The 25,273-nt window shown below is 47.5% G+C and overlaps 1 protein-coding gene across 2 annotated transcripts in view; it reads left to right on the top strand.

Moving 5' to 3' along the window:
• The window catches only part of MDGA2 (MAM domain containing glycosylphosphatidylinositol anchor 2), a 665,957-nt gene that overhangs the window by 396,553 nt on the left and 244,131 nt on the right, over nt 1–25,273 (top strand). For both annotated transcript variants that reach the window (XM_019550984.1, XM_019550983.1), the window contains exon 7: nt 7,306–7,635. In XM_019550984.1, coding sequence (XP_019406529.1) covers nt 7,306–7,635 — 330 coding nt within the window. The remainder of the gene's footprint in view (nt 1–7,305; nt 7,636–25,273) is intronic.

Below are 25,273 nucleotides of genomic sequence, written 5' to 3'. Positions count from 1 at the left end.
TAGGAATGATCCAGGTTCTGCCCCTTTCCTTGGTGTCCAATGAGGTCCCTCCATGGCGATCCATGTCTCTCCAGATAAAGCACAGCATCTCTTCAGCCTTGACCAAAAATATGGGACCTGATGAGAATTCAAGCCAAAACAAGCAACACCGCTGTTGATTTGTGAGCAGCAGTTTGGCTGATGTGGATTCTGACCCTTTGTTAGGGCAAAGCTTTAATTCACCCTGATTTGGTGGTTGAATCTCAAAATCCAAATTGAATCAGAGGAGCCTTTAATCTCTCTGAATTGAACTGGGACCCTCTGAATCAGTTTGGAGAGATTCAGAAAGATTCGGCGATTCGGACGTAGAGACGGCTTTAAATGTTTTTTTCTATATACCTCTAGATAGCAGCAGCTCGTGAACGTTGCAGTGTTGGGGTGAATGGGGGGCTCCCCAGCATGCTCAGCAGCAGACCCAAAAGTGGACCAGAAGCACTTCCAGTCCACTTCCAGGTCTGCAGGGAAGTGTGCTGCTCCCCCACCAAACCCCCTCCTTGGCTTCTGGGTCTGGGGGGTGGGGGGAGGGCACCTAGGGGTCCCCTTGCAGCACATCACCAAGCTGGGGGGGGGGGCAGCCCTGTATGCTCCCTGGCAGACCCAGAAGTGGACTGGAAATACTTCTGATCCACTTCTGGGTTCGCTGCCAAGCACGTGGAAGCCCCCACCCTGCTCCTGGAGTGGATGGGATGCTCCATCCACTCCAGCATTGCAGCGATCACGAGCCGCAATCACGAGCCGTGATGCTCCAAATCGGCATTGAATCTTCAGATTCAGAGTTGGCCAAATCGAATCAGGGACAGTAATCTGAATTATCTAATCGAATCACTGTCCCTGTTTTGGGCCAAATCTGAATTGCACCCTCTACTCTGTGTTCTCGGTGAAAATCAGTATTTTGCACAATTATTCTTGTTAATATTGCTGTTGCAAACAGCTCCACGTAGCCACAAAAAATAAAGCCAAGCATTCCCTGGTCCCTGTATCAGCTTAGGAAGCAGCCAGTGGCCAAAAACTATTATGTCAAAACCTGCAAATTGTGTAGTTACTAATGTATTCAATTACTGTGTTTAATGCTATTCATATATCACAAAATGTGCATTTGCAAGATATGAACATGTTGATGGATTAAAGGAGTATTTGGTGTTGATAGGGGGTGGGACGATATAACTTCACCTGATGAATGCAAATGGGCTTTCTTTGAGGCACTGTAAATGTGTTTTATAACTTTGAAATGTAATTAGCTAAGGGGAGGTGAAAGGGTGAAAATACTTCTGGGGCAGTGTTAGGAAGAAAACAGTTTCTTCTGTCTTTATTTGATCACAGCCTGGTTTTGTGGCCTCCTTTGAGATGTTTGCTCAGGATTTCCTGCACCAGTCTGACGTGCAGACTGCAATTACAAATGTTCTGTACATGCGTGATGGATTTTTCTCACCCTGCGCATGTGTCTCCTACTCTTTCTGTGACTCATTGTAGACTTTCCTTTTCAGTTAAGTCTGATACTACATCCATCGTGGTTGTTTAATCTGGTTTCAGCCATTCTGAAAGCAGTTTAAGTGCACTGAACTTCTATCATGGTACCAATCTGAACCAGTTTCTGATTGCTTATACCAATTTACACGTCGTTTCTGTCCCTAGCCTTTGTGTACCAAAGATCTGAGGTTTGGTAGGAGGGAATTTCATGGCTGTCGGTTTCAGGAAGCCCTGGAATGGATGTTAGCGTAGGCAAACGTTTTCTACATGTAACGGCAGAGAACTGAACTCAGTATTGGAAACTCGTCCAGTCCCATTTTCCAAACTCCCTACCGAGGTAGAGGTACGGTAAGTGTCCGACCACAGTCCTAGTTCTCGAAGTATTGGATGGCCTCTGAATCTGAGTTTCCTATTAAAAAGTTGTTTCTCATCCCCATGTTTGTGAACAAAACCTTGACTATACATCCAAGTTTCTCCAGTGCAGAGCTAAAATGATCGGTGCTCTCCTGGAAAAAAAACTTGGAGGGCAGTAGTACGTATCCATATATCTGCTGTTCTATGAGAGGGTAATTGGAAAGGATTCAAATCTGCCCCTACTCTAAAAGCAAATCTGCTAGGAATGGACAAATGGTTCTTATACCAAGGATAGTTTCATAAGGAAACTCTGAGACCTTTGCAAAAACAGAGGTGAAAAATAACAATCCTGCAGCAAGTGGGAGGTTCAAACTCGCATCTCCCCCAGAGAGCACCAAGAGGACCAGGCCACAGGGAGCTGTAGGTCATGGGGCACTCTCCACCCTTCCTACTTGTGCTGGGTCACTTTGCTGGAAGGAAGGCAAGATTCACGGGGCCCTGCAGTAAGGGCAAAGATGTCCTAGCCTAGTGCTTAGGACACTCACCTGGGAGAATCCTGGGTTCCCATCACTGCTCCCGGGATACTTCCTGTAGTTTGTCTTAGGCCCCTGGCAGACATTACACTTACAGCGTGATTCACCAGTTAATTATATGTTAAAGTGCAACTTGTCCACACATTTGGGCAATTAACGGTGCAGTAACACAAGAAATAAGCCACAAAATTATTGCACAGAAAATGTATAATCATTTTGTAGCTGTTTTCTACCTTGCCCTAAATTGAACATGAGACTTGGTGGACTGGTCAACGATTAGCTCGCTGTCTGCTGCCCCCGGGACCTCATGGGGTCTTGAATTATTCCCTGTGTGATCCCAGCCAGATGACGATCAGCTGATTGTTGGCTGGCTCCAGGGACCCACTGGCACCCATGTTCCCAGGCTGCCCCTGCACCAGCAAGCAGGGTGTGATTTTAAAGTGATTTAAAATAGACATAAAAGTGTGCGTCCTGCCACGCACGTGCAGCACAATGCAATAATTGGGATCACGCCTTTCCATGAACACCTGGAGTGCCTCAGCTTCAGGCAAGCCCCACTTCAGATGCCAGAGTCCTTTACTGGCTCTATCTTTGAGTGTGTCGGTGCTGTTCTCTGCTTCCACCACCTATATCTGCCTCTCATGGCTGTTGTAAGAGCTGTGCAATCTTAGGAAACCTGCCTGCAGCTGATAAGCCTTGGGGGTGCATTTATTTGTAGGCATGGAGGAGGTTTCTGCACATGTTAATGCGTGATAATCAGTGTCAGCTTGCCAGGAGAGGGAGCAGACAGCGCATCCCTTAGCTTTCCCCCATGATGATATATGCATTGTTCTTTAACCCAGTGGTGAGTAGGAGGCTGGAAGGGAAGCAGGGGAGGTGGTGGGCAGAAGCTGTGCACCAGAGCTCAGGCAGAAATAAAATAAGGAGAATGCTGATTGCCTTGCTCCATGCAAGAAGAAAGAGACTTTTTCTATGATTATTGTTTCTACAAGCAACAGCTGTAGCAGGATGAATTTTTGGGAACCTGACCCGGTCTCTGTAGTCTACAGATATATTTGTATTCTGGTGGTTGAAAGGGTTTTAGTTAATACCAGGATGGCCAGAGATTGTGATAGTTGTTGGAACATGCTCAAAGGAACAGAAATGAAGGTGTAAAACACGGTGGGATTTATGGAGCAAGGAATAAAATAATAAAAAGGGAAGAAGGTTAACAATACCGAAGTGAACAAGTAACAGCAATGCACAGAATATGTTACCAAACACTGTCTCTTTACCTGGCAGGAGAGATGCCATGACGATGGTTTCGACCCAGGCGGTTCTGCTGACCTGGCCGGGGCGATCCCCTTCTTCTTGGCCTTGGATGACTTGGTGTAGTCGAGGGTGCATTGCAGGCAGCCCCCTTGTGAGAGTCTACTATAGCCTCCCAATGCGAGGATCTCAGCTACACAATTTATGGCGGAGGTTTCCCTCTAGCTTGCTCCTTTGGTCTTTTGGCTAAGAGCAAGTGAGAGTAGGGGGCATCCAGACCCCAGGTCCTCTGGGCTTGCATGTAGGATGCCTGCCTTGGGTTTGGGAGTATCTGAAGCCCCGGATTGAAGAGTCTTGGAGGTAAGATACTTGTTGGTGGTAGCATTATGCAGACTCGAAGGACTGAAGTTCAGGTGATAGAATTCAGAACCTTTGGGGCTAATTTGGCATGAGATTAAAAATAAAACATAAAAATACCAAGAGCTTTGAGTATCACGGTGGTGTTTAAAGGTGCAACCAGAACTGTCCCATGTAACCAGCCTAACGCGTGTGGAGGTTGAATAGATATCTGGCTGGGGTATTGTGATCCCAGCACTCGTTCCTGCCATGGCAGGGGGTCAGACTTGAGGATCTGTTCAGGTCCCTTCCGACCCTGGAAACTATGGAAGAAACTTAATCAACGAGGTAAATGGCTAAATTTCCAGATGGGCTGGGGGGGGGCTGTGCATGCCAGATGGTGGAACTGAACGGTGTTCGTTCTGCTGTTGAGTGCAGTTCTGGAGCTGTGGGTGTGTATCGATTTACAATGGTATTTAACAATTAAGAGATGCTACTGTCAAACCAAGCATATCCCTATAGAGTTAGCAACAGAAGTGTCCACAGGGATAGTCAGTTGGTGTCGACAAGGCTCTTGCGGAAAGACGAGAGGGAGTGATTTGTTGTTCCTCTCCAGGTTGTGATTAAATGGAGGAGTTCAGGGCAACGCAGCTTGTTAGCAATAGGTGCAGTTCCTGCTTGGACGAGCAGTTTTGGATGTGCGGGTGTGGGGTAGGGTCCAGGCAGAAAGGAGTGGAGCAGTAGCAGGACACAGGGCTGTGGTTCCTCTAGTTCTCTAAATGCAGGTGTTTCCTAGCTAGAAATCCTTTTACCATGCTGCAGCTCTGATGCTTCTCCATCCTGGGTGTCTGGAAAAACAGAGAAAAGGCCAGGTAACCTGTGTGCTGGATTGCTAGTCTGTGAGACCTTCCAGACAGAAAATATCGACCGTCCTTTCAGTGGCTTCAAAAACACCGTGTTGGCCATGCTAGATGCTGGGGAGTCAGGACTGGTGCTTTATCCAAAGTAAAATAGACAAAAACAGCAGTTCACTTACTGGTAGTCAATTTTGCAGTTTAGTACTTGGGCAGTTAGGGAGGTCTGTCCTGACCAAGTAGACAATTAGCTTATGGCCAGAAGCCTGAGATCCTCTTTTCCTTATCTTAGCTTGCAGATGCTATTGTGGCAGCAGCCAAAATGAGGAAGGGATGAGGTTTAAAATGACTTTCTATTAAACTTTACTATCCATTAGCTTGGAAGGAGAAAGTGCTGTAACACTCTCTATGTGTACCGGGGGAGGAAACATCCAAATGAAAACCGACTCACTGAGGTTCCTGACAAATAGAGCGGGTTGAATTATTCCTTCAGATACCTTGTATCAGAGAATTCAACTTCCTTTTCTTCAATTTGAAAATTATTGCTGTTTAATACATTTGTCATCCCTGCGTATTTGTGGGATGCAGCATGTGAACAAATTGCAGCTCAGGTGGTGGTTACAAATTATTCATTAGGGCAACTTTTGATTTATTTATTGTGTGGGATTGGCCAGCGAAGTCCAACAGTGTGGTTTCTGCTTTCTGAATAGCTGACGGCAGCTTTTTAAGTGGAAAGAAAAATGATGACAAATGACCAATGTACCCAGGGACAAATTTCTGCCTGCTACATTTCATGAAACTTTAAAAACCCGTGACCATTCAGATAATAAAACAGTCAATTACATGAGTTTCCAAGTAACAGCAAACCAAACAGAACATGTCTTGTGTTGTCTGTTCAGCTGTGTGAACAAAATAATTCTTTTGTTCCCTAATTAAAATCGTTATACTTCTTTAGGAATAGTTGTTTGCTCTCTACAGTACGGGGGATGCCCACGGGGACCTGGCCAGAATGCAAAACATGTTATATTTATGTGTGTAGAGTCTAGGGAAGGAGGGGGGAAAATTAAAAAATAATAATAATAAAAAAGGCACACAACAGCTATCATCAATGAAGTGTCAGCTCTTTTATATGTCTACAAAGTTATGAAAATGCTAATTCAGAATGGCTTTTGTTAGTTCAAAAGCAGTTGTTTTTGTTCAAGGAGTTCCTGAGCTAACAAAATTGAGCCTGAATTAGCATTTTCACAAGTTGTAGAGATATAAAGAGCTGACACTAGATGCTCTCGTAGCTTGCTTTGTACTTCATTTCCATTTCAAATTGTTATGCTTCCTGTTTATGTGCAAACTGCTTATTACCCAAAGTAGGTATCCAGACAAGGAAATTTTCACTCGGTAACCTTTACCATTTGTAACAATGTCACACTTCATTGGCTGTGAGCATATAAATACATGAGACAAGATAGGAGGATGCTGTAGCGTGTCCTGATTTCACTCCAGGATGCGCCCAGCCTGAGACGCTCTACAATCAGTTGCAAGAGTAGAGGAAGAGAAGGGTACTCGGAGTACTTTCTGCTGTGGGAAGGAATGGAGGGCAACACAGCAGAAATGTCATATCTGAACACTGTCTTCCACTGTGCATGTGTTCAGCATGAATATTTGCTTATAACATTTCCAACCGGTCTTGTCCTTGTGAGGCTTCCCAGTTGGAGACAAAATATATATAATTTGAGATTACGTAAGGAGCATTCGTATTGAGTGCTTCAGAAGTTATACATATGAAAAGAGCTTCATGGCTGACTTTTAAATGGGTATGATGCTTGTCTTCCAAGAGAGAAGCACCGTACCATGATGCTTGTGTGAATAGCCTTTGCCTCTTGGGCACTGATAGCAATGGAGGGCAGAGACCAAGTTATTGAGAGGAGAGAACATAGTGTGTGAATCTAAGGGCAGACTTCAGGCATGCCTTGCCTTTTCCCCATATAGCACGCTTCCCCAGAGTTGCTCTGCAAGGCTATTTCCATCTTCTGCCAGATGTGAGATGAGGCCTGTAATTACTTTTACTGATATTAGATCAATAGCTGCATTTCTGTATCTTCAGGCACTGTGGTATGACAGTTGAGACAGGGAACATACTTAGACAGAGAGAGAGGTAGCAAGTACTGAGGAGCATTGAAGTGGTATATGTACCTGTCTGTCCCCCTGTCTGATTTATAGATGGCATCTAGTCCTTGCTCACCTGGCAAGAGTGATGGAGACTTGAGCAGCAGATGTTGCAGTAATGATGCTGATTAACTCCTCAAGCATTTCAACCATGTCCTTAACCACATGGATTTGAGTAGTCACAACAACTTCATTGGGGCTGGTTGTAGATGTAGAATTGAGTGTGCACAAAACGTGTTTTTCCAGGCTGTGGTTAAAACTGGTCAGAGCTATGTTTTATTAGACTGACTTTGGACTTCTCTCTGTGTTTCTAGCCTTAAAAAAAGGTCGGTTTTGGATCACGCCAGACCCATATCACAAAGACGACAACATCCAGATTGGGCGCGAGGTGAAAATCTCTTGCCAGGTGGAAGCTGTTCCTTCAGAAGAACTCACGTTTAGTTGGTTTAAAAATGGACGCCCTTTGCGAAGCTCAGAGAGGATGGTCATTACCCAGACAGATCCAGACGTGTCCCCTGGCACCACCAACCTGGATATCATCGACTTGAAATTCACGGACTTTGGGACCTACACTTGTGTGGCATCCTTGAAAGGAGGCGGCATATCTGATATCAGCATTGATGTGAATATCTCCAGCAGTACAGGTAAGGTGGTTTCCTTCACCATTAACTTGACTAGTTAAAGGCTGAATTGTGGGGGGAAGGGCGTGATTGCCAAGATCTACCCCATAAATTAGGCAACTGCTTCAGTCCCAGACAGAGTGCTGAGCTCCTTACGCATGAAAGGTAGATGCAATTCTGGATAGATGGCAGGTGATACGGCCCTCCACTGCTTGAATCGAGAGTCATCAAGTGTGGGGAAGCAGCACTTTCTAATGGGTATGTTGTGAATGGTCACGGTCATGCTGTTCCTGGGAAGCAATGCCTTAAGTGTGAATTTTGACCAGTATATATTTACATATTCATGTCTGCAAGGAAGTGCATATCTTTGTTGATGGAGGTAAAGTTTTCCTGCTCTCTTGGCTGAGAATGCATCCTTAGGGTGGTGTGTGCAAAAAATGGCAGTATAAATGACCAGTGTTTGCTTACCTCTTTGGTGAGCAGTTTCTCATTGATTTGAGCCTGCATGCACAAATGTAGCGTTGTCTTGCAGTTGCTGCTTATTTTCCCTTGGGGCTGTCATTAGTGGTGTGATCCCAACGGCTGTTGTACTCGCAGAGCAACTGTAGGCCCTAGGTTACTGCACAGCGGTTCTTGTAGGGGCAGTGACTTTGTGTTTGGGCAGTTTATAAATCAGAATGTTCTGTCTGTATTTTTTTTTTTGGTTTATTTTCCCAATTGTGGCAAATCAAGTATTAATTGCACAGAATTGGCAATCTTATTTCTGCCGTGGGTCTGAGACTACAGGGGATTCTCAGCGTCCCTTCAGCCAGGCTCAGCTGGGCACCACTATTTATTTTTATAAGCCAGAAAATGTGTTTTGCAAAAAAAAAAAAGACTTCTTTGTGCCAGGATAAATTAGAAGTGGGGGTTGTGGGGGGAGGGGGGGAAGGAGTCAGGGTGGATAGGCTTGCTTGTCACTTTTCATAACAAAGGCACGTTTCATTTCCAGAACAAAAAAATCCTGTTGAAGCGCAGAAGCAAAGAATTCCAATATTAGGCTCGTTATAGTTTCTGCCTTTGGTATGATGCCTGGCATGACACATTTCCTTAGACTGTGCTAGCCAGCTATTCACTGATCTACAGTGTGCAGTGCTTGTCAGTGGAAGTACAACAGCAAAGAACACACAGGCTGGACCAATTTTTCTAGCCGAGCAAGTAAGTGTTGCTGAATAAATGCTTTCTGACCCCTTTCCCTGCAAGCACATGCTCATACATGCAGCCCAGCTTTTATAAGCAGCGTTTAAATCATCAGTTCATCTTCAAGAAGAAGGTCCCCATTTCCTGAGTCTCCTATTTTCCTATTCAATAGCACTGTGCACTTAAATATCACCTTCTGTTCAACATGATGTGAAAACTCTCTCATGCCAACTATTTTCCTAGTTGCCTGACTCCTCCTCCATACTTTGAGCTACAAACCTTCCCCTTGTCCTCAGTAGCACTCCATGGGTACCAATAGGGAGTTGCCTGTTGTGTGTATAATTGGTAATAAAAGAGACACAGAAAGGGACTATGCAGGTTTTCCAGAAGGAAATAGGTATTTCAGGGCTGGTGCAAGCATGCGGCTGCAGAATCTAGTGTTGTGTATTGGTCCCTCTGGCATCTGGCAGCATGTACAGACATTCACTCTCCCAGGAGAAACTCTCTTGGGAGTGATTTGACCCTGATTGCTCCCAGGTTATTTTTCTCTTGGAGCAGCCATTTTTATTCTGGGAGAAAAATTCTGAACATCTGTCCACTCATACTTTCTCTTGGGACAGTAGTGTCTCCCCCAGGAGAACTGAATGTCTGTACAAAGTCAGAAGGACTGGAAGGGCCTGTGGCTGTAGAGAAGTAGCCTCGTGGATCTGGAAGTAGCCTCGTGAGTCTGAGGCCTTCCAGAGTCTAGTTCTAGCTAATGTCACTGCTCCTCACTGAGGAAGTGGATCTGGAAAGTGGAGAGGAGGTCACTGGTCTAGTCTCCATAACCGTATGCATTGCCAACACACACTTTTCTGACATCATACACTGTTGTTTTAGGCAAAATATTGTAGCCACCTATAAGTGCAGGTGGAAGTCATGGCACCCCAACATTTAATTCAGCATGTGCACACAGACAAGCCCATTTGATCTCTAAATAATGTGATTTGTGTCTGCACCATAGCAGGAGTTCCCTTTCAGAGTGTGAACCTGATAAATCAGCTTTGCATGGCCGGAGAAGCCTGGTTAGTTCCCAAATCATGTCTGGGGGCTAAATTACTTCAGAAATGTTAGTGGTGGCCTGGCCCATTGAAAGATCAAGTGTATGGTGAGTAACAGGAGGGATGGACCAGTGGTGTGCGGGTGAGAGCTGGGAACCCTGACTTCATAGATGGATGTGGTTGGAATGGACCTCAAGGCTCAGCTATTCCCTCCCATGCCCAAAGACAGGATGCACTAATCCTGAACCATCCCAGAGAGATTCCTATCTGGCCTCTTCTTGAAAACCTTCAGGGTAGAGATGCCATGTCTTCCCTGGGCGTCTTGGTCCATTGCCCTGCGCTTTTCCAGATAGGAAGTTTCTTCTTCAGATTTCATCTAAATCTGCTTTGCTCCAATATAAAGCTATTGCCTCATGTCCTGCCCTATACAGAAAAGGAAAGCAGTGTTTCTCCTTCAGAGCAGTGTTTCAAATATCGAAAACTGCTCTCCAGTCCCTCCTCAGCCTCCAGAGTGAATGCCCCTCCTGGGTTCAGCGGTCCCTTGTATGGCTTGTTTTCAACCCCCCGTGTCATCTGCAGTGTGCTCCTGCCCTCCTCTGCCAGCAGCTTCATTTATGACCATGGGCACACAAGCTGTGTTGACATCCATCTGTAAAATAGGAATAATAATGCGTCTCTGCCCCAAGTCAGTTGCTGTGGATAACTGCATCACCAAGTGTGAGGTGGACTCATAGTCTGGCAGCTGCAGAAGTACCTGAAAGTGTAGCCTTGTCCTGGATCTGGCACGGACATGGGAGAAGCATCTCTCCATCCCATAGTAAATTCCTCCCATTCCTCCACTTCCTCCATGTTCTTTTTTCTTTAAAAATAAAACAGGTGTTTTTTTGTGGACTCTGTTGAGGATGCAGTGCCAATCCTGAACTAAGATCCACATGATCAAGAGAGCTTAGCTATGTGGATCTGATTGCAAATCCAGAGTCTACCCAGAGACATGAATGCACAGCTAGCGCTCAGACAGTTGCCCTTCATTATATATCACACCCTACAAAAAACAGTGCCTGAGCACGCAAGCCTGACGCAGCTTCAGGAACATGATCAGCCATTGTGGAAATCCTGTTTTTGTTTCCACCAAGATCCCTTCTTAGCTCCGGTCTCATGGCAAGGTTAAACCTGCAGAGATTTGATTTCATTTGATTTTAATTGTTGGAAGGCCCACGCTACATGCATTCATGGTGTAAAGCTTTCCAGACTCCTAGTCATGGCATGACTAACATGCTGGAACAATGTAATAAGGGTAAAGAGAGGATTTTTGGAGGGCATGCTCTAATGAAGACACTGACTCATCGTTTGTTTGTCTGGCAGATAGGGCTACATAGTTTTTTTTTAATTAAGAAAAACCCTTCTCTGCCAGAGGCCAAGAAGTCCTGGTGCCTTGGTCTGTCCTTGCCAGATCCATCACTTTTCTTATTCTGAAATGCTGTGTCCATCAGAAAAATCTTCATTTCCTCAGTCAGGCAAGCAGGCATGTACAGCACGTCCCCAGTGAAGGCCTCACTTATCTGTGCTACTGGTGTTGGGAGAGTTTCCCCCTAAGGAACACGTCTTCTCCCTTCTAGATGGCACTGGGCTGACGCCTCGTCCAGCTGCTGCCGAGGTCTCACTATATGCTATTAGAGTCATTGCTGGAAAGTACGTGGTCTGTTATTTGGGCCACCCAGTGTATTGCTTCTTAGCCAGCCTGAAGAGGAAATGCAGGTTCAAATTAAGATACTGCTGCGGATATCTCAGAGCAGTGCTTCCCACCCTTTTCCTTAGGATGACCCCATTTCTGACCCTGTTTCCCAGCATGACTCCCTACCATCAGCCCCACACAGGTGCCCATCTGTCAGACCCCCAGTCCTACTGGTGTCCCTCACTCATGACCAGCAGCCACTTGCCCCCCCGCTAGTCCTACCAGAGGGGGGGCCCCAGCTGCCAGGGCTACAGGATCAGGGCCAGGCCACCTGCGGCAGCACCCGAGCCCCGGATACCACCCGTGGGAGGTGGAAGTTGCTGTGGCCAGAGTGCAACATGGAGCCTTGCTCCCCTCCCCATCCCCCCCTCTTCCCACGGGTGGCATGGCCGGAGCAGAGCCCATGGGGGATGACAGTGGATGCGGGTTGCCTTGTGTGGGCTTAGGGCTCCCAGCTCTGCTGCACTCCCCCAAGGTGCCTCTCCGGCTCAGCGGGCAGGACACGGAGCAGGAGGGTGGAGGGGCTCAGTGTTGTTGCTTAGAGCCTTACGCCAGCTATGCTGCCATGGTGAGGTGCCCTCTGCCCACCCGGCAGCAGCAGCAGTGTGGAGTTGTACCCATTGCTGCTGGTGGCACCTCGTCTTGGGGGTGCAGCCAGCATCGGGCTCCTGGCAGTGACACCGAGCCTCCCTGCTTCACTCTGCCATGTAGGCGAGGGCAGCAGGGGGAGCCCTGATCATGCAGTGGGCAGCCCACATTCTCCACCACCCATGGGCTCCGTGACTCCATTTCTTATTGTTGCGACCCCAAATGAAGTTGCGACCCCAAAGTTGGGAACCACTTTCTTAGAGCATTTTGCTGCTATGAAGCAATAGGGTGGGGCACTCATGTGTCATTTTGTTCTATGTTATGGCCCAGCAGTTACAAAATGGACTGTGGTTTAACCCCATCCTGCCCATGTCTACTAAGGCTTTGCTTAACTCCTCAGAGATGATATTAAGCAAGCTCGAATGGCAACTGGAAACAGTCTGCTGTTCAGTCTTGTGTTTCAGAGGCTTTAAAGAAAAGCCTTCTCTTGGTAGAGCAACCCAGTTGTTGTCTCTGCAGTTGATGATAGCCAGACTCTGGATGCTCATAGAGTGCCCTGCTACAAAATGAAGTTGGTGTGAACTGGTCCTGGCATATGTCCCTGATTTGCACCATCATAAATCCCATGGGGGAAAAATGTGCTGAAATGCATAATCTTTGCTGGTCCAGTTTGTAAAGATGCAAACTCAGCCAGTCAAGGGATTTGCCATCCTGTGGCTTCTAGGAGTGAGTCCAAGTGCTCTAAACTAGATCCGGGAGGTAAAGATAGAAAATGTGATGCCTGACTAAAGTTTTGGGAAGTTTTGCAGGAAGAGGTGGTGGAAGAAAGAGTGGGTGGAGGGCAGGGGACCGCAGCTCCTAAATAATGGGATCATAGTGAAAAAACAAACTGAACAGTGCAGACAGAGGCTATAAGACAACAGTTCTCCCAGATCTACTTTGAATGATGCTGGACCTACTGCAAAGGCAGCAAGAGTCCAAGTGAGTCTGGTGCACCTACTGTTTCGCTTTGCCCTTTGCTGACTTCAAGAAAGTAAGAGAGGAGATGGCCTTTCAACTCTCCTATGAAATATGAACTTTCATTTCTACCCAGGAGAACTTTTATGATTTTTTCTCCTGTGCTTGAAGAAGGGTGTTTGTGCCTGGAAGTTTTCAATTAAAGATTTTTTTTTTTTTTTTGCAAAAATCTATTTAGCCTAATAAAAGATATCACCTCTACCATGAGTCCTGATTCCTTTTTGCCTCTAGACTTATACGGCTATAACCTGACAGTAATTAAGGTACATTAATGAACATGTAGACATGCCCAGTGATTAGTTTTCTCAAGTATGAATAGGTGAAGGCCCTTAAATTAATTATTGCCCTATGAACCAGTCCTGACCAACATGTGAAACATAATAATGTGTTCCTATCAAATGCCACGATTCATACAAACTTAAGATCGATAAGGCTTAGCATAAACTTGACATGATCTATCCGCAGAGATGGCACGTCCCATATCACTAAAACAAATGCAAGGAGCGTGTGTGATTTTCCACAAACACTTCACAATATTGTGGGCTTGGGACCACCTATGATACAAGCTGAGAAAGCTCATTTTCATGACCCCTGGTGGGTAGCACTTCACAATAGGAGAGAGGAAAAAATCCCTGAATACTCCGAGTTGGAGAAATCTACTCGCGTATTTAGGCTGGGTGATTATCACGTTTCTCAGTAAACCGTTTATCTCTATTACTTCCCAACCTGATCCAAATCCTGCTAGAAGCAGGCTCCAGGCCTGAGGGACTTGATCAAAGAATTAATGAAATGCTGAAAGTTTCAAAGGGGCTTCCGCTAAACAAATAGTTGCCCTCCGGTAAAAGGAGTCGCTGAGACTGACTGTGATGTGTTGCCTGGAGTGTGAGAGAGATTCAGGCAAATCTGTGCAGCATTTGTTGCAATGGGTTTCCAGATATGAGTTTAGTAATAATATTGATAATGATAATAACAATAGCAATAACCATAATAATAGCGGTAGCAGCGTAGAGCTGTGATACAGTGACTTCCACAGTAGCTCTCAGGTACTTTGCAAAGGGATTCTGTATCATTAGCCTCATTTTGCAGAAGAGGGGATGGAGTCACAAGCAGGAAAAGTAACTTGTGCAGCAGGGTTGTCACCCAGCAAGTCAGTGGCAGAAGCAGAAATCAACTGCACAAAAAGTGCCAAGTCCTGCACTTAGGATGAAGCAGTCCAATGCACTGGTTCAGGCTGGGACTGACTGGCTGGGCAGCAGCTCTGCAGAAAAGGATCTTGGGCTGACAGGAGACAAGAAGCTGGGTGGGAGCCAGCAGCGCGCCCTTGGTGCCAAAAAGGCTACCAGCATCCTGGGCTGCATCGGTAGGAGCCGTGCCAGCAGATGGAGGGAAGTGATTCTTCCCCTCTATTCAGCACCGGTGAGGCCACATCTGGAGTCCTGTGTCCAGCTGTGGGCCCCCACTACAGAAAGGATGTGGACACACTGGAGAGTCCAGCAGACAGCAAGGAAAATGGTTGCGGGGCTGTGGGACAGGACTGGTGGGGAGAGGCGGAGGGAAATGGGCTGATTTAGTCTGCAGAAGAGAAGACCGAGGGGGATTTGATAGCAGGCTTCACCTCCCTGCAGGGGGGCTGCAAAGAGGAGGGAGCTGGGCTGTTCTCAGTGGGGGCAGACGACAGGACAAGGAGCAATGGGCTCAAGCTGCAGCAAGGGAAGTTGAGGTTGGGTATTAGGAAAAACTTTCTCATTAGGAGGGTGGTGAAGCGCTGAAGCAGGTTACCTAGAGGAGTGGTGGGATCCCCACCCTTGGAGGTTTTTAAGACCCAGGTAGACAAAGCCTTGTCTGGGATGACGTAGTTGGGGCTGGTCCTGCTGTGAGCAGGGGTTTGGCCTGGATGTGACCTCCTGAGGTCCCTTCCAGCCCTCATTTTCTATGAGTCTATCTCCTGAGTGCCAGGCCAATGCTCTTTGCACCAGGCCACAGGCAGGCAATGCACTCAGCAGCCCGTAGACCTGGAGCTCTTGCCTACACATGTAGTAGCATCAGCCTAACTTTGAGGTTTTTGTTTCGTGCATCATGGCACTTCATGCTTGTCAGTGCTCATTGTACTAACAGGGAAGGAAGCAAGAGTAGCAAAAACAAGCAGATTATTAAATGGTGAATGCAGTGTTTGGGCATGATGGATGGAGGCTCGATGGAAACTTTGTGTTATCATCCTGCCAGGGTGAAATGGAGAAAGGCATTTGGTGCACTCATGCATTACCTGTCTAGCAGAAAGTAACCACTGCATTATCTGTACTTGTGTGGGATCATTTGCAAGAGTGATAGGATATATCGGAAGCATCCATCAGCCGGCCAAACCTGTAAGCTTTTCATAATTTCTGCAGGCAATGATGAATTATGTCAGCTCTTGGATTCACTGTCCCGGAACACACAAGAAAAACAGAAAGAGGCGGGGGCGGGGGGGGAATAACATCCAGGCCTTAATGCCTTAAAAGAAATTTCTGTCTATCTGTATGACTTCATCATCCAATTTGGAGAAGCTGAAAGTGTTTCGGTCGGAATTTGAAGGTCATTAGTGATTCATCAAGATTCATCATTGCTGTGATAGCTGTGAACATAAGGCCCATGCACAAACACATTTTCCAAATGCCAGAGCTTGAATTGTTACCCCAGGCATCTTGCTGTTTGTCTGATATCTGACTTTGGGGATGCTCCTCTATGCCTGATGCCTGCAGAGTTTCCTCTGGAGTCAAAACAGGCTGAAAGAAAGGCTTGTGTGGCTTTGGCAGGCACGAAAGTGCTTGGACGGTCTCCCACTGAGCGACCACAGGGGCAGGGGGGTGCAGTCACACCCCACTTTGATTTCTCCTCCCAGTGGAGTAACTAAAGGTGGACAATGGGGGTCTGAGCCCTGGGCAGTCATTAAAGGAGGGACTGGAATCGAGGCTGTGTGCATGTGTCAGGGGTGTGTGTGTATGTGTGTGTATAAACCCTTCCTCAAAGGCACTGGCCGCTGGTTGCAGCCTAGACCAAGGATTTTGACTGGTCTGTGCCGGTGCTCCTGCTGGGACTTAATGCCGGAGGTTCCTGGCTAGGTGGTCTTGCCCCTTCGCTCAGGCTGAGACCTATGCCAATACTGGGGGTCAAGAAGAAATGCCCCACCCCTGGTCAGACTGGTATGGACTGGGGGCACAGGGAGGGGTGGGGGGGTTACCTTCCACTGTACCAGGGGGCATGTCTCTCTTTCTGGGATCTCTTGAGTGCATCTTAACAACCTTTAACAGCAGCAGGACATTGGTGGCTGTGGTCCCCTTGCTTCCTCTGTGTCACAGTCAGGTGTGATGCCTGGTGTTGTGTTGGGGTTGATGGTAGTTTTACTAAGAGGTCAGATGATGGATGGTATAGGGTGGCTTGGACAGGGATGATTCTGCCTCGGGCAAGGGGTTGGATTAGACATGACTTCGGGAGATCACTGCCAGCCCCACTTTTCTCTACGATTTCAATAGCAGAGGTCGACAACCTTTTACTCATGCCGGACCAAATTAACACAGCTCCGTCAGAAGGCGGGCTGGAGTATGTCAGTAATTATGGGGTTGATCTTTGACAGCAATGTGACAGCGAGAGGCTCTTTCACACAGGACGTGTACAACAAGAAGTGAACTCGCCCCACATCCTTGCAGTTTCTCAAGAGCAACTTCTGACACCTGCAAATCCTAGGGTGAGAGGGACTCCCCAGCGCTGCATGCCCAAGGGACAGGGCATGGGAGCAGAGACCGGGGCAGAGGTGCCAGCATGCCTCTGACCAGAAGAAAAAAAAGTCTCCGGCCAGCCCAGCACACAGTTGTGGTTCCCCCATGCGTCCCCAAACCATTTTGCACCCTGTTCTTTACTGATTGGGGATTGGGGACGTGCTGGCATCTCTGTCCCAGTCCCAGCTGCTGCCTGTTGCATGGTGCAGAACGAATGGCAGCACTGCCACAGCATGGGATGCTCCTTGAAGTCGCAGGGTCCTGGAACCTCGTGCGATGGATCTAACCTGTAGGCTGTGTATTGCCAACCCCTGCTCTAAAATAACACTTAAAGGGCCCAACTCAGTTCCCTTGCAGGCCCCAGCCTCCAAAATCCAAGGCTGATTTGAATTTAACCTTTGATGCCCCCCTTCAAGCATGCACCCCACATTTCTGCCCAGGTATAGATGTTGCCCTTTTACCTGTATAAATGTCAGGAAACCAGTCTATACCCATAACAGAACAAAAGCTGGGTGCACATAGACTGGTTTAAGAATGGCGGGACACAGTCTAAGATTTGCCCCCCCACCAAAGGGCGAACATGCCTTCTGTTCACTGCTGATCTAAACTACGCCACTTACAGAAAACCATGCAACTTAGATCGATTCCACCTCAAGCTTTTTGAATGTCTGTACATATCCTCATAGGATCTTAGGAAAGCAGGGCTGGAAGGGAATTCAGGAGGTTGCATCTAGTCCAGCCCCCTGCTCAAGGCAGGATCATCCCTTACTAAACCATCCTATACAAATGTTTGTCTAATCAGGTCTTAAAAGTCCAAAAACAGCCCCACCTGAGATAAGAACCCAGCAGACCCTGTACGCTCACAGAGTTGAAGGAGAGACTGATTTTTCCAGCTTGGGCCTGTCTGGGAAAGCCCAGTGACCAATGGCAAGCTGGGGTGGGCACAAACAAGCAGGACAAAATGGGATCGGGCCTATCTGGTTAATGAGACTGAAACGAATGGCATCTCCATTGTGTGGAAGGAAGAAGGCAGGGGCAGCAAGAAAGCAAAGCCAGCACCTGCTTATTCCTAACTGGTGAAAGGGATTTTGGAATTTCAGTTTTGCAAGTTTCTTCATTTACAAAGGAGCCCAAGCTCCAGCTGAGGGCTTCCTATTATAGGTCCCTCCTCTGCCTTCCCAGCCATAATACTTGAATTAAGGGGAGTGACTAATATCTGTCATGCGTGGCTCTGTCTCTTCCTCACCCTCTCCCCAGCGGGAGGTTATATAGCAATCTGCTTTGGTAGAGGTTTCTTCCCAGCAGAGTTGGTAAGGTTTGTTCCCAAGGCAGTGTGTTTCTCACGCTTGAGACCCACCCTGCCAGTCTTTTGCACAGGCAAGGTTTATCTTATTGTAGGTTTATCGTATGGCAATGTATGTCTTCCTTTGCACCTGGGAAATGAAGCTGTTGACTGTGTTCTTCATCTCAGAGCATTAGCTTCACTTACTGATGTGCCTGGCATAGACCCAGAGCACCGGGAAGGTAAGGGTCCATGCTGAAGCATCTTTTATATTAGCACATTAGTGCAGTCTGAAGGGGTAACTTCCGCACCACAATGCCTAGCTAATCCTCAGTTCTCCCTATGACGTGAGGAAAGGTCTTCCCCTTTAAATTGCCCATTTATCTAATAAAGAATTTGCTAACAAAATATCATTTGCTCGTTAGAGTGCGGGGCCCTGCTCTGCTGATGAAGCATTGTCTTTGTCAGTTGTCTCCTCCTGCCTTTAACCACACATGAAAGAGCCAACCTTCATTTTTGTTCAAACTGCTTATTAAAATCACAATAGCATCTATTTCCATGATGAGAAAGTGCATTCTGTGATATAATTAGTGGTGTAATTAAGATATTTGCAAGCCATGAGCATTACCCGCTATGATCAAGGTAGTCTTGCAAGAAAACAAATGACCATTGTATTGCTGGAATATACAGGTATAGGTATAGATAATATTCTAGTAATAATAATATGTATTCTAGTAATTCAGTGGTCATTTGTTTTAACTGTATTATTAGAATATATATAGACATATATTCTATATTTTAGAATGTACATAGTCTAGTAATACATATAATAATATATATTTTAGTAATTCAATGTTCATTTGTTTTCACTGTATTACTAGAATATTTATATATACACCCATACATTCATACATACATATACACACATTTTCTATCATTCTAGATCTAGTAAATATTAGAATTTACTAATACTAATACTAGTATTTACTAGTAAATACTAAAATCTAGTAAAATATTCTAGATATATTCTATATTATAATATGTATTCTAGATATATGTATTCTAGTAATACAATGGTGATTTGTATATCATTTTGAGGCATCATATATTAGACATTTTATCACTGCAAGCAATAGATGCACAGAAAAGAAACAAGCTACGAGCTGCCTTAAACCTTTATAATTCATGTTTTGATGCTCACTGTTTACAGGTTTTCATCTGCTATACATAGGCTCAGCTCCCATTTATCACACTGCAAGTTGTGTCTCTGCATTGCATGCTGTCTCCCTGCCCTTGGCATGGCAGGATGATGCCTATGCCCGTTTCAGCTCTCATCCCTTTCTCGGCCTTTCATATCCTTGCAACGCGGTTTGGTCACAATGCAACTTCCCAGGAGCAGATGCCTCCATCCCGCACCGTCTCGTCTGTGCCTCTCCTTAGAGAACAGTGCAGTTCTCCCCTCCTTGGGCACCTGCATACTGTTACTTAGACTACAGTGGTATTAATAAAACATGGAAGAAGAAATGAAATGAAAACAGCAGCAGCAGTTTGTGCACCTTTCTCTCAACTTTCCCTTCCCTCAAACCATCTAGGTCAACCAACTAGTCATGGTAGGAGGGAAGAAGGTTAAGTGAATAATTCATAGCTTGTGAAAGCAGTTTCTTCCCCTAGCCCTTTGGCCTGACTGGCACTTGCTCTTGCTCTCTAGACAGACACTCTGACTCAGGTCACTTCCTCCTTCCCCAAATGGTTGTCTGAAGTCTAACACAAAACAGAGGATGGTATAAAGACCATTTCATTCTTCACCATCACGCGATCATCCCCCATCATGATTAATAGCTGCCTTTCAAATGTGTATTGACCTGGCTCAGATATCTCTTTATCATAGCCCATCTTTGCCGGCTGCTGCTTTATCATCTTTTCCAAAGGAGTTGCCCCCTCTTTGGATATAAACTATGCGTTATGTACAGGGTCCCTCTGTAACGGGCAGGGATGATGCATGTTGGAGTTTCAAAACTTCACAGAAATTGGAGAATGAAACAAATCTTAAATAACATGGTGTCTCTCCTTCGTGCCTATGCAACAGGCTTCCTTTCAATGGTCTTTGTAAAGGATAGTGTTCTGTCTTCTGTTGTGTCAGGGTTGATGGTAGTTTTACAAAGAGTTTAGATGATGAATTTGTATAGGATTATTTGGACAGGGATGATCCTGCCTCAGGCCAGGGGTTGGACTAGATGACCCAGGGTAGTCCCTTTCAGACTGACTTCTATACAACTTTCTGATGCTCCAAGTACCTTGTTTCCTCTTGATGCCAGTCAAATACAGTCATAGATTTCATTCTCTCTCTCTCGCTCACTGAAGTAGATGGTAATGTCAGTGCTGATGATAATATCTTCCTACATGTCATTATGCATGCCAATAGGCATTTGTGACTCTCTAAAAGATGGTAACCCTTCCCTACCTCCTTGTCTGGGCTGACTCAAATGGCTCCCTCTCTTTCCTTGGCAGAGTGCACAGTCCCAGCCTTTCTCCATTGTGACCAGTAGAGCCCTTGTCCAAGCTTGGTGATCTCTTCTCTAGACCACTGCGGGCTCATCATCCAAAGTCTCCTTGCCTGTCCTATCATGACCTCCTACAGTCCATTCAAAGTGCTGCTGCTCACATCATGGCATTGAAAACTGTATGCCTAGCTGTTGCCCGATGCAAGCGTGCATGGTATTTGGGATATAGGTCAAGTAGAAGTAATTTTCGCACTGTTCTAACTCCATTCGTGCCCTTTCCAAAACCTCTTTTTCAGCTTCTCTGCTCAGATGCAAAGAACATTACTGTGTGAGGAGCTCTGGCCTGCCAGCTGCTAGCCCGCTTTCGGTACACATGCTAGCTCACTTTAAACCAGGCCAGATACATTAGCATTGATGATCCGTGTGCCAGGAGAATGCATCCTTGCAAACAGAAGGCTATTCTGCATATTTAGGGCTCTTTCCCTGGCATCATACCTGAAGATGAGGGATGTCTTATAGTTCAAACCCAAGACTAAAGTTGTGATCTAGATCTAGCTCATGCCTCTGCTTTGAACTCTGTACGTGATCGAGGCATTAGTCAAACTCTCTCCCTCTTCAACTTGGGGCTAATAATACCACCCCACATGCATGGGTATTCTCACTATGGCTTACGAGCCCCCTCCCCCCCCCCCGTAGCAACGTGAGTAGCAGCACTGTTTTCAATGGATGCAGTATTGGATGCAACAGTGCTGATTACAGTGGATGCAATATTGTTTGGCACTGCCCTAATTACTGGTACAACTCTCCCCTTGCACAGATACAGTCAGGTGGCTATAAAGATGGCTATGCGGTTACAGAGCAGCCCTAACCTTGGTATAGCAGCTGGCTCTTCTTGCAGGGCAATAGGCTGTAAGATGGTTTGCACACGTGTGCTCGTCTATCTGCGTACCGCTTTCATTGCAGCATCGTAACCGTTTGCTGGGGCAAAGCGGCGCTGCTGTTGTGTCTAGATAAGGCCCTTAGCAGTGCTCTGAGATCCGCCTGGTCCTCAAAGGACAGATCGGTGCTTTGGGATGCAGAGCTCGGCACCGAGGCTCGTCCCCTGGCCGTGCTCCTGTCGCCGAGCGAGTGAGGCAATGCATTTCCTTGGGAGGCAGGTTATGGCTGATGGGGGGTGTTCAGGATGAGCATGAGCATCCTCAGCCTCTGTCATTGTGAGCAGCGTCGCCTGTGATACGGGAGACGTGCTGCTATCGCTCTGAGCCTGGCTGGATCCCTCCAGACTCTCCTTATGCCATAGCAACACCTGCTGGGAGTGGGAGGCTGGAGCAATCGCAGCTCTGCTCGGCCGACGCGTGGCAGAGCTTATCCCCTGCCCTCAGCCAGCTCGCTCCCGGGGCCCCCGCCCCGATGTACGTGGGGCTTCAGGAGGAAGCGATGTCGGTGCTTCCCTGCTTCCTGTAGAGGCCCTGAAATCCTGCACATCTATTCTAACTAAGCCGTGCCAGTGCGTCTTCCTCCCAGCCAGTCCCCCCTGCCAGCACACAAGGGTGTTAATAAGTTGTCAGTTATCCTGGAAATCATAGCTTCTGATTTATAATGTGAGGTCTATCCGTGGCATTGAAGCATGTCACTGTGGGAGAGGAAGTAGCTTATTAGATCCCCACCCCCCTTAAAGCTTTTCTCTCTCTCCGTCTTGATGCTAACACAGTCCCTGCCATCTTAGTACCTGAGCCTCGCGGTCATCAGTGCACTTATTTTCACAGCATCTCACTAGGTAGGGTAGTACCGCTCCTCCTGTTTCCCCGGCAGGAAACTGAGGCACCGAAGAGAGACTTATGGGGCTTACGCCAGATCAGAAGGGAAGTCTGGGAATCGGGTCCTAGGCAGGGTGCACTGACCGCTTGCACTGTCCAGCCAGGATGGGCTGCTGTCGCACGCCGGCATGGTGCAGGCGCCAGGCTGTGCGAAGTGCATCCCACCCGGGTCTATTCCTGGTCAGTGGTTACAGCCTCTGCATTTCCCAGCCATGGCCCTGGGTGCAGAATTAGAGTCTGAGCCCCTTCTTGACCAGCAGAAACCCAGCTCTCCTGCCCTTTCCTATTCGGGGTGCATAGCATCGTACACGTACCCAAATACAGCGTTCTGCCACTCTCCCCATCCCGGGACTGAGGTCCGTGGCACCACAGTGCACAAAACCCTTTATCACAGGTGAGCTCTTGGGATGCAAACATCCTCGGTACTGGCCTCCGCGCTCGGGGACACATCTCGACAGCATAGCAACTAGGCAAGCTAATACATTTTGCTCCCCTTGTGCTGGATTTCCCCATATGTGGGAACTGACAGTTTAACCAGATTCACAGAGGGACTGGACAAATTCTTGGAGGAAAGAATTTGTAATTATGGAGCCTGGGAGTGAGGGATATGGCCTTTGAATCAGACCTTCCTAGGCCTTAAATGCTGGAGGCTGCAGGTGGGAGAGGAACAGGTCAAAAAAAAACCCTGGTTAGACCCGGGTCACTCTCCCTTGCAGCCTCCAGCCTCTGCCCCATGTGAGAGGCCTATTTGTTGCTTAAGGGACCGGGGTCAGTGCTCACTAAGAAATGTTGTAAGTCTCCCTTCGAAGGGAGCTCGCTGGGTAAGCAACAGATGATTCCCTGGAACTAATCAAAATAAAACAGGGATGGGGGTGAGGACGTCGGCTTAAAACGAGTGGCCCATGCTGGACAGTGAACGAGTCCAAAGAGCCAGGGGACACTGCCCGGTAATAGGCTGCCCAGAGACAGGCTTGGACCAGGGGCAGGAAAGCAGCCCCACAGTCCCTGGGGGTCCTCCTAGGCAGAGCCGCCTTGCCGGTGAGATGGATGGATAGCTTAGCCAGGGCCAGGAGCAGGTGGACCGGGAGGTCTCGGACTTGGTAGGGCTGCGGATGGGGAGTGCCTCTATAAACAGAGAAGTGAAGCCAGGATTTCAGCAAATTGTGCTGGCGGAGCGGGGAAAGGGCGCACTCCAGGTAGGCATGTGCCAGGGTCTCTCTGCTCACAGACGGGGCAGGTGGTGGTGGTGTCCGTAAACCACACCGGAGACATGCCTATAGTGAAGGCTTCATGGAGGAGCCACCAGCCAGGGTCCCCGGTGGCACGCAGAATTGAGATGAAGTACAGACGTGTCCAAGAAGGACCAATAAATGGCGGTTCTTGTGTTCTTATGTTGGAGGAACGGCATCGAAATAAAGCACCTTGGAGTACTTGCCGTGCCGCTGGATCCTTCTGTTAGATCAGCCTCACTGCTATGATAATGCCGGGCGTGTTAATTAGAGGCTCATTTCACACCCAACCTTTCAGCCCCTTGGGAGCCACGTGCCACTCTGGGCCCTATCGTCTTCTCGCCGTGCCCTTCAGCTGGCGTGGCCTGCCATCACGCGCGCGCGTCTGCGCCATGCCGTGCGTGGCAAGAGCTCCACGCAGACTCTTCTAAGGAGCACCAAACTTTCTGAGCGGCAGCCTGCGATGCCAGGCCTCCACGCGAGTCTCAGAGGCGAGCCAAGTCATTTGCAGGGTCATCGCAACACGGCGTGCAATTTCACACATCCACGCCTCCTCTGACAGTAAGCAACAGTCTTTTGTTTCTACAACGTGCATGCAATCGCACATGGAGCTGCCCTGCTCGTGTGTCTCATCTGTCCCCTGCTCACCCTGGGTCTCGCTGTGCAGGAGGTTGAAAGGGCCAGCGAAACGCCGCAGAAATGGGCATTACTTCAGCTTAATTTCCTCCCGTCCTTTTAGGAAAGCGTCCCCTTCCTTCCTTCCTTCCTGGCCCTTGCCAGGCTGTTTTATTTTCCCTTTGCGTGGATAGTTGAAGGCATTGTTATGCGTACTACTGGGCAGAGCAGGGCACGAACGCTGCGTGTCCCCGGAGCGGGCTGGGGGTGGCGAGCGGCGACCGCCAGCAGTGTCGGCAGGACCTTTTCACAGGGGGTGCACGTGCATCCGCGTGCACCCCCTGCATATTGCCAATGGAGCAGAGTAGGAATTGTTTATTCATAGAGGGCTTTGGTCAGTACGACCGCGTGGCCAGGTGTCCCGACTGCATGACGGCATGTTGTGTAATACTGCAAAGGTGTCTGTCACGGTGTGATGTTATGACGTAATGCTTTTCGTTTGATGGTGATTTGCCTGCCTTTGCTTTGCCTATTGGACCTGAACCCCAGAGAGGCCGACTTTTTGTACCCCAATCTCCTGAATAAAGTAGCTAAAAAGTCAAAGTCCTTCCTTCCTTTCGAGTTATGAAACATAGCCACTATTGTTAGAAATTACCCATGGCTTAGTTTCTCAAGGTAAAAGTAGTACAGTGATCAGAATTGCTCAAGTCAAGGGAAGTACCAGAGACAACTTCACCCCATCAGAAGGTTTTTTGCAGAAACAGGCTGGTTTTCATGAAATGGTCACTGGGAAAGTTTCTCAGGGCTGAGCGGAATTGCTGCTGGGAGCAAAGACCCACTGCAGAGAAAGGGAAAAACCAGTACAGAGGTTAGGATACAGGTAAGACTCCAGCTGAAGTTCAGGCAAGAT

This window comes from Crocodylus porosus, unplaced genomic scaffold, assembly GCF_001723895.1.
Source record: "Crocodylus porosus isolate Cpor-Errol unplaced genomic scaffold, CroPor_comp1, whole genome shotgun sequence".
In the NCBI taxonomy this organism is placed as follows: Eukaryota; Metazoa; Chordata; order Crocodylia; family Crocodylidae; genus Crocodylus; species Crocodylus porosus.
This window is presented reverse-complemented; position numbering and strand designations above follow the sequence as displayed.